Source organism: Schistocerca americana, chromosome 5, assembly GCF_021461395.2.
Source record: "Schistocerca americana isolate TAMUIC-IGC-003095 chromosome 5, iqSchAmer2.1, whole genome shotgun sequence".
NCBI lineage: Eukaryota > Metazoa > Arthropoda > Insecta > Orthoptera > Acrididae > Schistocerca > Schistocerca americana.
The window spans coordinates 97,102,329-97,119,753 of record NC_060123.1 but is presented as its reverse complement, the minus strand read 5'-3'; the positions used below and the strand labels follow the sequence as shown (position 1 = coordinate 97,119,753).

General features: G+C 45.3%; 1 protein-coding gene across 1 annotated transcript in view; it reads left to right on the top strand.

Annotated features, from left to right (window-relative positions):
- The window catches only part of LOC124615923 (synaptic vesicle glycoprotein 2B-like), a 252,280-nt gene that overhangs the window by 208,872 nt on the left and 25,983 nt on the right, over nt 1–17,425 (top strand). The window contains exon 9 of the mRNA XM_047144107.1: nt 16,853–16,967. Coding sequence (XP_047000063.1) covers nt 16,853–16,967 — 115 coding nt within the window. The remainder of the gene's footprint in view (nt 1–16,852; nt 16,968–17,425) is intronic.

Sequence of the window (17,425 nt, the reverse complement as noted above, 5' to 3'; positions counted from 1 at the left end):
ATAATTTTCTGAGAATGTGTTTAGCACAGTTTCAATTGATGTTTTATGCATACCTCTGGATTTAAACATGTATTTTCGCCAGCATGGTGGTGGTGTGGTCTTCAGTCCTGAGACTGGTTTGATGCAGCTCTCCATGCTACTCTATCCTGTGCAAACCTCTTCATCTCCCAGTACCTACTGCAGCCTACATCCTTCTGAATCAGCTTAGTGTATTCATCTCTTGGTCTCCCTTTACGATTTTTACCCTCCATGCTGCCCTCCAGTACTAAATTGGTGATCCCTTGATGCCTCAGAACATGTCCTACGAACCGTAGTCAAGTTGTGCCACAAAATCCTCTTCTCCCAAATTCTATTCAATACCTCCTCATTAGTTATGTGATCTACCCATCTAATCTTCAGCATTCTTCTGTAGCACCACATTTCGAAAGCTTCTATTCTCTTCTTGTCCAAACTATTTATCGTCCATGTTTCACTTCCATACATGGCTACACTCCATACAAATACTTTCAGAAACTACTTCCTGACACTTAAATCAATACTCAATGCTAACAAATGTCTCTTCTTCAGAAACGCTTTCCTTGCCATTGCCAGTCTACATTTTATTTTATATCCTCTCTACTTCAACCATTATCAGTTATTTTGCTCCCCAAATAGCAAAACTCCTTTACTACTTTAAGTGTCTCATTTCCTAATCTAATTCCCTCTGCATCACCCGATTTAATTTGACTACATTCCATTATCCTCGTTTTGCTTTTGTTGATGTTCTTCTTATATCCTCCTTTCAAGACACTGTTCAACTGTTCTTCCAAGTCCTTTGCTGTCTCTGACAGAATTACAATGTTATCGGCGAACCTCAAAGTTTTTATTTCTTCTCCATGGTCTTTAATACCTACTCCGAACTTTTCTTTCGTTTCCTTTACTGCTTGCTCAATATACAGATTGAATCGCATCGGGGAGAGGCTACAACCCTGTCTCACTCCCTTCCCACCACTGCTTCCCTTTCATGTCCCTCGACTCTTATAACTGTCATCTGCTTCTGTACAATTTGTAAATACACTCCTGGAAATGGAAAAAAGAACACATTGACACCGGTGTGTCAGACCCACCATACTTGCTCCGGACACTGTGAGAGGGCTATACAAGCAATGATCACACGCACGGCACAGCGGACACACCAGGAACCGCGGTGTTGGCCGTCGAATGGCGCTAGCTGCGCAGCATTTGTGCACCGCCGCCGTCAGTGTCAGCCAGTTTGCCGTGGCATACGGAGCTCCATCGCAGTCTTTAACACTGGTAGCATGCCGCGACAGCATGGACGTGAACCGTATGTGCAGTTGACGGACTTTGAGCGAGGGCGTATAGTGGGCATGCGGGAGGCCGGATGGACGTACCGCCGAATTGCTCAACACGTGGGGCATGAGGTCTCCACAGTACATCGATGTTGTCGCCAGTGGTCGGCGGAAGGTGCACGTGCCCGTCGACCTGGGACCGGACCGCAGCGACGCACAGATGCACGCCAAGACCGTAGGATCCTACGCAGTGCCGTAGGGGACCGCACCGCCACTTCCCAGCAAATTAGGGACACTGTTGCTCCTGGGGTATCGGCGAGGACCATTCGCAACCGTCTCCATGAAGCTGGGCTATGGTCCCGCACACCGTTAGGCCGTCTTCCGCTCACGCCCCAACATCGTGCAGCCCGCCTCCAGTGGTGTCGCGACAGGCGTGAATGGAGGGACGAATGGAGACGTGTCGTCTTCAGCGATGAGAGTCGCTCCTGCCTTGGTGCCAATGACGGTCGTATGCGTGTTTGGCGCCGTGCAGGTGAGCGCCACAATCAGGACTGCATACGACCGAGGCACACAGGGCCAACACCCGGCATCATGGTGTGGGGAGCGATCTCCTACACTGGCCGTACACCACTGGTGATCGTCGAGGGGACACTGAATAGTGCACGGTACATCCAAACCGTCATCGAACCCATCGTTCTACCATTCCTAGACCGGCAAGGGAACTTGCTGTTCCAACAGGACAATGCATGTCTGCATGTATCCCGTGCCACCCAACGTGCTCTAGAAGGTGTAAGTCAACTACCCTGGCCAGCAAGATCTCCGGATCTGTCCCCCATTGAGCATGTTTGGGACTGGATGAAGCGTCGTCTCACGCGGTCTGCACGTCCAGCACGAACGCTGGTCCAACTGAGGCGCCAGGTGGAAATGGCATGGCAAGCCGTTCCACAGGACTACATCCAGCATCTCTACGATCGTCTCCATGGGAGAATAGCAGCCTGCATTGCTGCGAAAGGTGGATATACACTGTACTAGTGCCGACATTGTGCATGCTCTGTTGCCTGTGTCTATGTGCCTGTGGTTCTGTCAGTGTGATCATGTGATGTATCTGACCCCAGGAATGTGTCAATAAAGTTTCCCCTTCCTGGGACAATGAATTCACGGTGTTCTTATTTCAATTTCCAGGAGTGTAGCTTTTCGCTCCCTGTATTTTACCACTGACACCTTCAGAATTTGAAAGAGAGTATTCTAGTCAACATTGTCAAAAGCTTTCTCTAAGTCTACAAATGCTAGAAACATAGGTTTGCCTTTCCTTAATCTTTCTTCTAAGATAAGTCGTAGGATCAGTATTGCCTCACGTGTTCCAACATTTCTACGGAATCCAAACTCATCTTCCCCGAGGTTGGCTTCTACCAGTTTTTCTATTCATCTGTAAAGAATTCGCGTTAGTATTTTGCAGCTGTAACTTATCAAACTGATAGTTTGGTAATTTTCACATCTGTCAACACCTGCTTTCATTGGGATTGGAATTATTATATTTTTCTTGAAGTCTGAGGGAATTTCGCCTGTCTCATACATCTTGATCACCAGATGGTAGAGTTTTGTCAGGACTGGCTCTCCCAAGGCTGTCAGCAGTTCTAATGGAATGTTGTGTACTCCTGTGGCCTTGTTTCAACTTAGGTCTTTCAGTGCTCTGTCAAACTCTTCACGCAGTATCATATCTCCCATTTCATCTTCCATAATATTGTTCTCAAGAACATCACCCCTGTATAGACCCTCTATATACTCCTTCCACCTTTCTGCTTTCCCTTCTTTGCTTAGAACTGGGTTTCCATCTGAGCTCTTGATATTCATACAAGTGGTTCTCTTTTCTCCAAAGGTCTCTTTAATTTTCCTGTAGGCAGTATCTATCTTACCCCTCATGAGATAAGCCTCCACATCCTTACATTTGTCCTCTAGCCATCCCTGCTTAGCCATTCTGCACTTCCTGTCGATCTCATTTTTGAGACGTTTGTATTCCTTTTTGCTTGCTTCACTTGCTGCATTTTTGTATTTTCTCCTTTCATCAATTAAATTCAGTATCTCTTCTGTTACCCAAGGATTTCTACTAGCCCTCATCTTTTCACCTACTTGATCCTCTGCTGCCTTCACTACTTCACTCCTCAAAGCTACCCATTCTTTTTCTACTGTATTTCTTTCCCCCATTCCTGTCGATTGTTCCCTTATGCACTCCCTGAAACTCTATACAACCTCTGGTTCTTTCAGTTTATCCAGGTCTCCTTATATTCCCACCTTTTTGCAGTTTCTTCAGTTTTAATCTACAGTTCATAACCAATAGATCGTGGTCAGAGTCCACATCTGCCCCTGGAAATGTCATACAATTTAAAATCTGGTTCCTAAATCTCTGTCTTACCATTATATAATCTATCTGAAACCGTTTAGTATCTCCAGGGTTCTTCCATGTATACAATCTTTGCCAACATATCGAGTGTAAATTGAAGTCACTACCAACAATAATTTCAAGAGTTGTGTATGTGTTTGAAATTGGACTCAAGTTTTCTTTGAACGTTTCAGCAAATGTATCATCTGAGTTGGGAGGTCAGTAAAAGGATCCAGTTATTATTTTATTCCAGTTGCCAAGAATGGTCTCTAGCCATACTAACTAACTGGAACTACCTAGTTTACCTTCGCTACAAGAATAACTAATTCTAACAGCAACACACATGCCACCACCAACTGTGTGTAGACTATCCATTCTGAACACTGTTAAATTCTTTGCAAAAATTTTGGTTGGTTGGTTGGTTGGTTTGTGGGATTAAAGGGACCAGACTGCTACGGTCATTGGTCCCTTTTTCCAAATACTAAAAACACTCACAGAGAATAAAAACGAGTAACAGAATAGAGCACAGACGACACAGAACAAGAGAAACTGAGACAAAGACCAGACAAAACGAACTAAAATGACACAGAGTGTGACGGTGGTTGGCCGACCATAGAAATAAAAAAGGAAAAGCCAACCACTTAAAACACATTAAAAAATCAGTGTAAAACTGGAGGCCAAAGGCCAGAATCAACACAAAACAATAAGATAAAACAGAAACACTTAGATTAAATGATAAAAACCCCCTGCCCGAATAAAACGTAAAACTAAGTCAGCCGTAGCAGAGTCATTTGTTAAAATGGCAGGGAGCGTGTCAGGCAGTGCAAACGACTGCCTGAGCACAGCTAAAAGCGGACACTCCAATAAAATATGGACCACTGATAAAACGGAGCCGCAGCGACATAGAGGCGCGTCCTCACGACGCAATAAGTGGCCGTGCGTAAGCCGAGTGTGCCCAATGCGCAGCCAGCAGAGGACAACAGACTCCTTGCGGGAGACCCGCATGGACGACCGCCACACAGTCGTCGTCGCCTTGATTGGACGGAGTTTGTTGGGCGTGAGCAGATTGTGCCATTCAGCGTCCCAAACCGAAAGAACTTCATGGCGTAAGACTGCCCGCAAATCAGTCTCCGGGAGGCCAATCCCCAGAGACGATTTACTAGTGGCCTCTTTCACCAGGCGGTTAACATTCTCATTGTCAGGTATCCCAAAGTGGCCTGGGGTCCACACGAAGACCACAGAGCAGCCGAAACGCGCAAGAGTATGCAGGGACTCATGGATAGCCATCACCAGACAAGAACGAGGAAAACACTGGTCAAGAGCTTGTAAACCGCTCAGGGAATCGCTACAGATAACGAAGGACTCACCTGAGCAGGAGCGGATATACTTTAGGGCTCGAAAGATGGCGACCAGCTCAGCAGTGGAAATGCTGCAGCCAGCCGCCAAGGAACGTTGTTCGGAATGATCCCCTAGAGTGAGCGCATAACCGACTCGACCAGCAACCATCGAGCCGTCAGTGTAAACAATGCCAGAGCCCTGATACGTGGCCAGGATGGAATAAAAGCGGCGGCTGAAGGCCTCTGGAGGGACTGAGTCCTTCGGGCTCTGAGCCAAATCAAGCCAAAGGCAAGGGCGAGGCACACACCATGGGGGCGTGCGCAGAGGTGCCCAGAAAGGAGGTGGAACAGGGAAAAACCCAAGCCCAGAGAGGAGCTCTTTGACGCGTACGGCGATCGGACAACCCGACCGGGGCCGACGGTCTGGCAGATGGACGACTGACTGCGGGAACAGGACACGGTAATTTGGATGCCCGGGCAAGCTAAAAACATGGGCAGCATAAGCAGCCAGTAATTGTTGGCGTCGTAACCCCAGGGGAGGGACACCTGCCTCCACTAATATGCTGTCCACAGGGCTGGTGCAGAAAGCACCAGTGGCAAGGCGTATCCCACTGAGGAGAATTGGGTCCAGCACCCGCAATGCAGATGGGGATGCTGAGCCATAAGCCAGGCTCCCATAATCCAGACGGGACTGGATTAACGCCTGGTAGAGACACAATAGGGTAGATCAGTCGGCGCCCCAGCGGGTGTGGCTCAAGCATCTCATAGCGTTTAGATGCCGCCAACACGCCTGTTTAAGCTGCCAGATATGAGGCAGCCAAGTCAACCGGGCATCGAAAACCACCCCCAAAAACCTGTGTGATTCCACCACTGAAAGAAATTTGCTGGCAAGATAGAGCCGCGGCTCCGGGTGGACAGTACGTCGCCGGCAGAAATGCATAACGCAGGTCTTGGGTGCCGAAAACTGAAACCCATGAGCTACAGGCCAAGACTGCACCTTGCAGATAGCACCCTGTAGCTGACGTTCAACAGCTGCAATGCCAGTAGAGCTGTAGTAAAGGCAGAAGTCGTCAGCATACAGGGAAGCAGAGACAGAAATTCCCACAGCCACAGCGAGCCCGTTAATGGCTATTAAAAACAGGCAGACACTTAAAACAGAAACCTGTGGCACACCGGTCTCCTGGACGTGGGAGGAACTATATGAGGCTGCGACTTGCACGTGGAAGGTACAATACGACAGAAAATTACTGATAAAGATCGGCAGAGGGCCCCGAAGACCCCATCCATGAAGCGTAGAAAAAAGATCGGCAGAGGGCCCCGAAGACCCCATCCATGAAGCGTAGAAAATATGTGATGACGCTATGTCGTATCGTATGCCTTCCTCATGTCGAAAAAGACAGTGACCAGCTGCTGACGGCGGGCAAAGGCAGTACGGATGGCCGACTCCAGGCTCACCAGATTGTCGGTGGCAGAGCGGCCTTTACGGAACCCACCCTGAGACGGAGCCAGAAGGCCCCAAGACTCTAGTACCCAATGCAAGCGCCGGCTCACCATCCGTTCGAGAAGCTTGCAAAGAACGTTGGTGAGGCTAATGGGGCGGTAGCTGTCCACCTCCAAAGGGCTCTTGCACGGTTCCAAAACGGGGATGACAATGCTCTCCCGCCATTGCGACAGAAACTCACCCTCGACCCAGAGACAGTTGTACAGGTCGAGGAGTCGTCGCTTGCAGTCCACTGAAAGGTGTTTCGGCATCTGACAGTGGATGCTATCTGGCCCGGGAGCGATATCAGGGCAAGCGGCAAGGGCACTGTGAAATTCCCATTCACTGAATGGAGCATTGTAGGATTCAGAAGTGTGGGTGTGAAAAGAAAGGCTCCGATGTTCCATCTTTAATGGAGCGAAAGGCCTGGGGGTAATGCGCAGAAGCGGAACTCATAGCAAAATGCTCTGCTAAGTGGTTTGCAATGACGTCGGAGTCAGTACAAACTGCTCCATTCAGTGAGAGCACAGGGACGCTGACAGGTGTCCGATAGCCGTAGACGCGTCGAATCTTGGCCCAGACCTACAATGGAGAGACATGGAGGCCAATGGTGGACACATACCGCTCCCAGCACTCCTGCTTGCTTTGGCGGATAAGGCGGCGGGCCCGCGCACGCAGCCGTTTGAAGGTGATGAGGTGTTCAATGCAGGGATGTCGCTTGTGACGCTGTAGTGCCCGCCGGCGATCTTTAATCGCTGCAGCGATCTCAGGTGACCACCAAGGCACAGTCCACCGCCGAGGGGACCCAGAGGAACGGGGAATGGCAGATTCGGCGGCAGTAATGATGCCGGTGGTGACCGATTGAACCACCGCATCAATGTCATCATTAGAGAGAGGCTCAATAGCGGTAGTGGAGGAGAACAAGTCCCAGTCAGCCTTATTCATGGCCCATCTGCTAGGGCGCCCAGAAGAGTGACACTGTGGTAGCGACAGAAAGATCGGAAAGTGGTCACTACCACACAGGTCGGCATGCAGACTCCATTGGACAGACGGTAAGAGGCTAGGGCTACAGATTGAAAGGTCAATGGCGGAGTATGTGCCATGCGCCACACGGAAGTGTGTGAAGGCACCATCATTTAAAATCGAGAGATCGAGCTGCGACAATAAATGCTCAATGGTGGCGCCTCGACCTGTTGCCATTGACCCACCCCACAGAGGGTTATGGGCGTTGAAGTCGCCCAATAGCAAGAAAGGTGGCGGCAATTGGGCTATCAGTGCAGCCAGGACATGCTGCGAGACATCACCATCCGGTGGAAGGTAAAGACTGCAGACGGTAACAGCCTGTGGTGTTCACACCCGAACAGCGACAGCCTCTAAAGGTGTTTGGAGAGGGACAGACTCGCTGTGCAGAGTGTGAAGGACATAGAGGCAGACGCCACCAGACACCCTTTCATATGCTGCCTGGTTCGTATAATAACCCCGATAGCCACGGAGGGCGGTGGTTCGCATTGCTGGAAACCAAGTTTCCTGAAGAGCAATGCAGAAGAAAGGGTGAAGGCTGATAAGTTGTTGGAGCTCAGCTAGATGGTGGAAAAAACCGCCGCAGTTCCACTGGAGGATGATATTGCCCATGGCTGAGAAAGGCGTGAAAGGACTGGGAAGGCAATTTACGCCGCTTGTTCACTCACTGCCACCGATTCAGTACCCGTGCGAGTGGCATCCATGGCGTCTGAGGGACCGGCGAGATCAAGGTCCGCAGCTAGAATCTCGACCTCCTCCTCAGACGCAGAGCTCGAAGGGTGCGGTGGGGTTGGTGCCACCGCAAGTTCTTTGGCCTTAGAGGTCTTTCTCTTGGACTTCTCTCGCTGAACCTTGGGTTTCACTGGCTGGGAAGGCTTCACCGAATCAGTCTCCGAGACGGAGGAGGATTGTGAAGCCCTACGCCCGGCTGCTGGTGAGGACTTATGCCACTGTCGGCCGTCATCCTTCCCGCTGGTGGAACCCTGGGAAGAGAGGGTCCCAAGGGAACTGTTACGGGCGAGAGTAGCCGATGAAGTTAGACGCTTCTCCGGCTGAGGAGCGGGGATGGACGTCCCTGACGGGTGGGAGGAGGTTGCTCCTGAGGTAGGTGGTGCAGGAGCAACTGGTGGGGTAGAGCCCCCCACGGGCAAGGGGGCAGGAGGAGTCGTACTGCTTATTGAGCTGGCTGGAAGTCTTGAAACTGATGGGGCTAGCACAGTCATTGTAGCAGCTGCGTAAGAAGATGTCATTCTCACAGGATGGAGTCTGTCATATTTCCTTTTGGCCACAGTATAGGTCAGCCGGTCCAGGGTCTTATATTCCATGATTTTGCGCTCTTTCTGAAAGACTTTGCAGTCAGGCGAGCAAGGGGAATGATGCTCTCCGCAGTTGACACAGATGGGAGGCGGGGCACATGGAGTATTGGGATGTGACGTGCGTCCGCAATCTCGACATGTGAGGCTGGAAGTGCAGCGGGAAGACATATGGCCGAACTTCCAGCACTTAAAGCACCGCATCGGAGGAGGGATATAGGGCTTGACGTCACAATGGTAGACCATCACCTTGACCTTCTCCGGTAATTTATCACCCTCGAAGGCCAAGATGAAGGCACCGGTAGCAACCTGATTGTCCTTCGAACCCCGATGAACACGCCGGACGAAATGAACACCTCTATGCTCTAAGTTGGCGCGCAGCTCGTCATCGTCATCAGACTGCAAAAGTAGGTCCCTATGGAAAATAACTCCCTGGACCATATTTAAACTCTTATGTGGTGTAATGGTAACGTGAACATCCCCCAACTTGTCACAAGCAAGTAACCTGCATGACTGGGCGGAGGATGCCGTTTGTATCAGTACTCACCCAGAGCGCATTTTGGACAAGCCCTCCACCTCCCCAAACTTGTCCTCTAAATGCTCAATGAAGAACTGAGGCTTTGTGGATAGAAAAGACTCCCCATCAGCTCTCGTGCAAACTAAGAATCAGGGCGAATAACTATTACCTCCATCCCGAGACTTACGCTCCTCCCACGGTGTGGCCAGAGAGGGGAATGTTTTCGGATCGTACTTTTGAGCATTAAATTGAGCCCGAGAATGCTTAGAGAATGCTGGCGGCTGGCCGCCAGCGAGTGATGATGTACCACGCTTCATTGCGGGTCATCCGCCCTGATGCCACCTACTCCGACCAAGGGCCCTCCCCACGGGCGCCACCCAGCTGCAGCAATAGCCACCTGGCAGGATGTCCATTGCCGGGAGTCCTGATGCCCCAGGGAGATGGACAACTACTCCTTGGCATACGTGGGGAGTTAACAGTGCAGGCATCAGTAGAGTGATCCCTGTGTTGTCAGGGGGCTACAACCAACAGGGTACATGGCGGCCCCGCCACAACGGACTGGCTACCGTGCTGGATCTTAGGTGCAAAAATGTCCAAGGTCGTCGTCGCAGTTAAACGTAACACTGCAGATTGCAGCATGGTAATCGCACCCAGTGACATATCCCCGCCCGAGAGACGGAAAACGAGCGGGACACCATTGCAATGACGAAAAAGTTGGCTAAAGGTCTCAATGCACGACGGATACAGTGCACCATGTAAGGCGCCCTTCCCCAATTGGCTCGCTCTTCGGAATAATTTAGAAAGATGGAGGTCAAACCCGAGAGGGGACCATCACATAAGGCCGAAACATTTGAGACTCCTTTTAGTTGCCTCTTATGACAGGCAGGAATACCGCGGGCCTATTCTAGCCCCCGAACCCACAGGGAGGGCAAAAATTTTGTCTGAGCTTATCTCCGGCTTTAGTTAGCTTTCACTGTCTATCACGATTTGAGTGTCAGTGCTTTCTATTAGTGCTTGGAGCTCTGGTACTTCCCCAACACACCCATGACAGTTTGCAACTGTTATACCAATGGTTCCTGTATCTACGTTCTTCCTGCGTTCAACCTGCACCCTTCAAGACTGAAGCCCTCTTTGAGTTTCCCCAAGATCCTGTAACAAAAAAAACTGCCCATTCCATGCCACACAGCCCCTGCTACCTTTGTAGCTGCCTTATGTGTCTGGTGGACTCCTGAACAATTCAGCAGAACAGAATCTTTTGACACTGTACCACACAAGCGGCTTGTAGTGAAATTGCATGCTTATGGAATAGTGGACCCACGATTTCCTGTCTGAGGGGTCACACTTTGTAGTAATTTATGGAAAGTCATCGAGTAAAACAGAAGCAATTTCTAGCATTCCCCATGGTAGTGTTATAGGCCCTCTGCTATTCCTTATCTATATAAATGATTTAGGAGGAAATCTGAGCAGACATCTTAGCTTGTTTGCAGATGTTGCTGTCATTTATAGCCTAGTGAAGTCATCAGAAGATCAAAACAAATTGCAAAATGATTTAGAAAAAGACTTCTTTATGGTGCGAAAATTGGCAATTGATGCTAAGTAATGAAAAGTGTGAGGTCCTCCACATCAGTGCTAAAAGAAATCCATTGAACCTCTATTACACAATAAATTAGTCAAATCTAAAGTCCATAAATTCAACTAAATACCTAGAAATTACAATTACATACACCTTAAATTGGAAAGAACACATAGGAAATGTTGTGGGGAAGGCTAACCAAAGACTGTATTTTATTAACAGAATACTTCGAAACTGTAACAGACATTCTAAAGAAATGGCCTACACAATGATTGTCTGTCCTCTTTTGGAGTGCAATGCACTGTGTGAGATCCTAACCAGATAGGATTAACAGAGTACATCGAGGAAGTGCAAAGAAGAGCAACACATTCTGTATTATCATGAAATAGGGGAGAAAATGTCATTGACATGGTACAGGATTTAGGGTGGACACCATTAAAACAAAGGCATCTTTTGTTGTGGTGGAATCTCCTCACGAAATTTCAAACACCAATTTTCTCCTCTGAATGCGAAAATATTTTGTTGACATTGAACTACATAGGGAGAAATGATCATCATAATAAAATAAGTTATAGTTGTTCATTTTTTCCGCACTCTGGTCAAGACTGAAATAATAGAGAATTATTTTAACGGTGGTTTGATGAACCCTCTGCCAGGCACTTAAGGGTGGTTTGCAGAGTATCCATGCAGATGTAGATGTATCAGCTGTACGTAGCCTACAGATCTTGCACTGCAGAACTGGCCTCCAAAGTCACCTTATTCCACTGTATACATAACAGGAAACAAAGAGCTGTCCTAATAGGAGTGAGTGAAACAATAAAATCGGGGCGGAGAACTATTAACTGTGGTGTGCATCTTCATATTTTCATGGTACAAAGATTGTTCCCTAAAATTTTGGGCATGCAGCTAGCTGCATCAATTCGACTTCTTCTTCTAATAATTCAACTGAATACCATCCACCCATCTTCAGATGAGCCAAGGTGACTCACGCTTCAGCACTTGCTCCATCTTTTCAAATCCGTGGACCGCACCTCTGCGCATGCAGCCACAGATAAACAAGGTGCCAGAGATGTCAATTGGCAGCAAAGAGATATGCCATATGCATGGAATCAGATCTATGGCTGTGCGGTTGATCCACATTGTGATATTGATGTATCACTGCGAACTTACTACCTAATAAATCTGCGATGGCAGAGCACTTTATTGATGCTGGGAACTTTGTGGTGTAAAATAGTGTCAACATTTTGGCCCTGACTCAGTAATGAAAGAAGCAATTGAAATTCAGTTGGTGATGAATTTAATTAACAGAGGCAGTGGCTTCAGCTTGGACAAATCATGGAATCTGGCAATTTCTGTTATAAACTTACAAAGATGGTGCAGCTCTCAGTGAAACATAGATATCAGCATGTGGAGTGACTGTGCAGCAGTAAATCTAATTCCATGCATATGTCATACCCCTTTGCTGCCGATCAACACCTTTGGCACCTTGTTTATCTGTGGCTGCATGTGCAGCAGTGCAGTCCGCGGGTTTAAAAGGACGGAGCAAGTGGTGGAGCATCAGTCACCTCGGCTCACTCTGAAGATGGCTGGACAGTATTCAGTTGAAATATTAGAAGAAGAAGAGGTCAAATTTGTGGAGCTGCATGCCCAAAATTTTATGGAACAATTAACCATGGTGTTTGACAAGGCTTGATACTTGGACCGTTGATCTTCTCAGTGTATATTAATGACCTATCAGCATCAGTGAATGACGAGGCAAATACAGGGTGTCCCATTTATCCTGGCCACCCTAAATAACTGTTTGTCCAGATGCAAATTACAAAATGTTTCAAGCAAATGTTCTTTAACCCTCAGCAGGACATCAATCAGCATAATACCCTTCATTGTAGCTCAGTTTTTACAAAGATATGATCAGCGGTATGACTTTTTTAAATGGCACCCTGTATTTTTTATTCAGTAATTCATTTCCTCTCCTAAAGAACTATTCAAAAATGTATCACAGTGTACCATTCACTGAAACACAATGTTATTAATTACATAACACAACACTGACTTTGAGCCCAGGATCAAAACCTTGTCCACTTGCTGGAGTTGTCAGAAAACAAATAAAAAACCAAGTAAAAACATAATACAAAATTGACTTTGACTCTCCTGTGCCACTGCCAAGGAGTAGAACATTCAAAGGTGTTCAGAGTGGTGACCCTGAACACCAATACACAGTTGCACTCGTTGAATGAAAAAATTATTTACTGCTTCCAGTGTTGCCTGCTGAAGAGAATTACAAGCAAGAACGATACGTTCCTGCATGTCCTCTGGAGTTGTTGGAATATCACGATAGACGTCTTTAATGCACCCCCAAAGAAAAAATCCAGAGGATTTAAATCAGGAGACCTAGCAGAATAAATAACTGTTCCTCCTTGACCAATCCATCTGGCAGCATATCTTTGGTTCAGAACACGACGTGCACGCAAGTCATTATGTGCTGGACATCCATCGTGTTGATACCACATAAGCATTCTGGTGTGTAGTGGCACTTCATCCAGAAGACGAGGAAGAATTCGTCTGAGGAAGTTGCCATACACTCTGCCATTTACACTACCATTGATGAAACAAGGGCCAATAATTGCAGTACCAAGCATCCCACACCAGACGTTAACTCTCCATTGACGCTGATGTTCCACCTGTCTAAGCCATCTTGAGTTGTCGCTGGACCAATAATGTATTTCCTTGTATTTACCTGTCATTTGTTTGAGAAGGAACATTCATCGGTAAATAGAACATTGGAGAAGGAGTTCGGGTTGGCGAGGATTTGCTGCTGTGCTCACTGACAGAGCTGTACACGATTCTGGAAATCATTTCCATGCAATTCTTGATGTAGGTGTGCATGGTACGGATGGAGCCAGTGACATGTAAGAATATGATGTACACTGGTTTTAGGAATGCCAATCTTGTGTTCAAGCTGTCGTGTGCTCACATGTGGATTCATAAGAACGGAAGTGAGAACAGTAACTTCGACTTCTTCATCTATGCTTGTGCTACAACGATTGTGTTGTCATGGGTTGAAACTTCCTGTTTCCTGAAGCGTCACAACAAAACAAGGAAACATCCATCGGGAAGGTGGGTTCTTGTCAAGATATCGCTCTCTGCACAGTTCCGCTGTCTACATAGCATTTCACATACCTTCAACAACAACAATAAAAGAAACATTATGTTGATGCAGTTTGTAGGAAGGACAGCCTTTACTGTATGCCTACTCTATGCAACAGTATTTAAAAGGACTAAACTACTGCACTAAATGTACCCGTACATAAGAAAACAGTATTGCAATTACTGTTCTGCTAACTTACATTCCCCATAGATGAGTAGCATTCCTACCTTTTCTTCATTGGTGTACATTCTGCTTACACAACTCTTCAACTGATGATGGTTGACAGAATGATGGGTGTGCATTCCACTTATGTTTACATTTGTCCTCTGTCAACATCAGCACGTGGATTGTTCCATTGCCCCGAGTACCTGCACTAAGTGCTGGAAGTGTCAACATCAATGTTGTGTTATGTAATTAATAACGTTGTGTTTCAGTGAATGGTACACTGTGATACATTTTTGAATAGGTCTTTAGGAGAGGAAATGAATTACCAAATAAAAAATACAGGGTGCCATTTAAAAAGTCATACCGCTGTTCATATCTTCATAAAAAACAGAGCTACAATAAAGGCAATCGTGCTGACTGATGTCCCCCTGACAGCTAAAGAACATTTGCTTGAAACATTTTGTAATTTGCATCTGGACAAACAGTTAATTAGGGTGGCCAAGATAAATGGGACACCCTGTATAGTAACATTTGCTGATGATACAAGTAATTTGATCAAGGGCATCAAATCCTCAGTGCAAATTACAACTAAAACAATAACACGCCAAGTTCATAAATGAAGATTGGTAACTGTTCTAAGTGTCAAATATGACATCTGTCAGGAGAATGAGAAAAATGCTGTATCTCTGCTCATACTTAACTGATTTGAAACCACAGAAATGTGCTACTCACTTTATTACCACAAAAATAATGTGACAAAGTAGAAAATAAATACTTTATTAAGGAAGTTCTAAAGTGCCTTTCCAGGAAGCTGACTGGTTCTATGCCTATAAGTAAGTTTTTTATTAGTTAATTCTTGCAAAGTAGAAAACAACAACTACCCACTGTTAATAACACTATTTATTTACACAAACTGCACCATTACCAGTTTTGAAATGACGGTTCAGATTCAGGAGGCTGTTAATGTTTATATTACATTTGTTGTTTACATTATTTTTTGGCTTTTCCAACAAATAACATATACAACAACTGTAATATAAATATGAAAAGCCATCTGAAGATTAACCTGTCACTACAGAACCAGTAATGGCGATATTTGTGTAAATAAACAGCATTATTAGCAGTGGCTGGTTGTTGCTTCCTTCTCTGCAAGAATTAACTTGTTTTCTGTGCATAGCCAGGGTCTCAAACATGTCAGATTTTGGCAAAATCACAGGAGAAAGTTTTGTCATAATGGAAATGATAGGTTCCGCAAAAGATGCTCAGAATGGTGTGGAATACCATGACACATGGGGCTCATGACAAAGACTGAAGGCACAGTCAAGAACAGAGACAGAAACTATAAGAGTGTGACAGTACAAAGAATTTAACACTCATGCAATGTGAGTGTAGGCTGAGTAAACAAGATCTGGGCTCATGCTAGCATGCAACTGACCTTGGAGTACACGTGTTCGAATCAGGAAAGCTACAATTCCAATGTATGCAACACTAGTGCTGCTTACTATGGAATTGCAGATCACTCTGATTGTTGAATGTGAACAACTCCTCATCTGACATATATGAGTCTGGAGGGAACACAAAACGCAGTATTATATTGTTTGCACTGTTGTTGCTGTTTTTTTACCTTTTTCACCATGTGATATTGTGTTCCTAGACTTATCCTACATTACAGTATAGCATTTGTAGATGAATGTAATTTAATAGGACCAAATGAAAATCAAATAAAATCACTCATATAGGCTGCATGACTTTTATGAATTAAAAAAAAAGGGTGTGTAGAGGACAATGAAACAAACAAATAATTTAATAAAGTTAGGTTAAGACACCAATGGTTTCCCCAATGCAATATATGTCCAGATGATGTCATGCAAATGTTACAACACTGTTAATGTCTAATGCTATGTTTCAAAATAAATACTGCAAGTGAGATATAAATTACAAAGTCATAAACTGTCCTCATTTGATTTTATCACCATTTCAGATTCCCAAGTACTGATAAACAGCATCTCGGTAACAACTGTATTAGTTATGGCTTATTGATACCACGGTCTCCCAAGTTCACTTATAAGAAGCCACAGGACTTTTTTGTGTGAGGATATTAAAAATCTTTGTTGTATTACAGCCCTGTTGATTGTATCCATGAACTCTAGGAATGCACTGTGGATAGTTGTAAATGGATTCAGAACACGCATGGAATTTTTGAACATGTACAGGCATTGATGAGGAGACATGTTAAAGCTTGCCTTCACATGAGTGGTGGCCATGTAGAACGCTTGTGGTAATCAGTTTGTTCTCAAGTGCATATCTGCAGTTTGAATTCTCAGGTACTCTGTTATAAAATGTTAATGCACTCAGTAGTAATACACCATATCAGGGAAACTATTGGTTCATGGACCTATGATTATTAGGGTTATTTGCTTGTTTCATAGTGTCATCCACTTGCCCCTGTTTGATAGATATACAGTAGTTGTGTGACATTGAATGACTCTTTTTGAAATTTCACATATTTTTGTGTTTTTAATATTTATTCAATCTTTAATATAGTGTTGATATATAGTTGAGATTTACTGTTATATGATATTATGATAATCACACCATCTTATTTCTCTAATACATTTTTTTCCTATTTGTAGGCAATGGTCAGAAACACAGTTTATATCAACAATATTATTGTTGCGAGTTCTCAAGGTCTCTCCTTTTTGCTTACAACTTACATTATTAAATATATTGGCAAGAAAATGACTATGGGTGAGTGCCACATGAAGTTATTTTGTAGATACAAAATAATTTACTCCCCCTATGTAAACATGATTAAATAATATCTTGAACTGTCCATGCTGTTTATGAAAACAAAGAGATCTGAAATAGTTTCTGTGTTGTACAAAAACTGACGGAGCTCTTGTAAATTCTTTATAAAATGCATGACTGATTTTTTAATTTAAATTACATAATCAGATCCAAATCTGAATAAGAAAGTGACCGTAAACATTATCATACAAAGGCCATATCATAGCGGTAAGAAGTATCCACAAAACTGAATACTTACACTGTAATGGTCAAGTAACTTTTACAGTCTGATCCCAAATCTTTCTATAAAAATTGGGAAATTTTGTAAAAAGCAACAGTCATGGATTAAAATGCAGCAATGAAACTGTAACCTGTGTACAAGTGGTATGAGATAAGAGATTATAAAAAGCATTTGACAA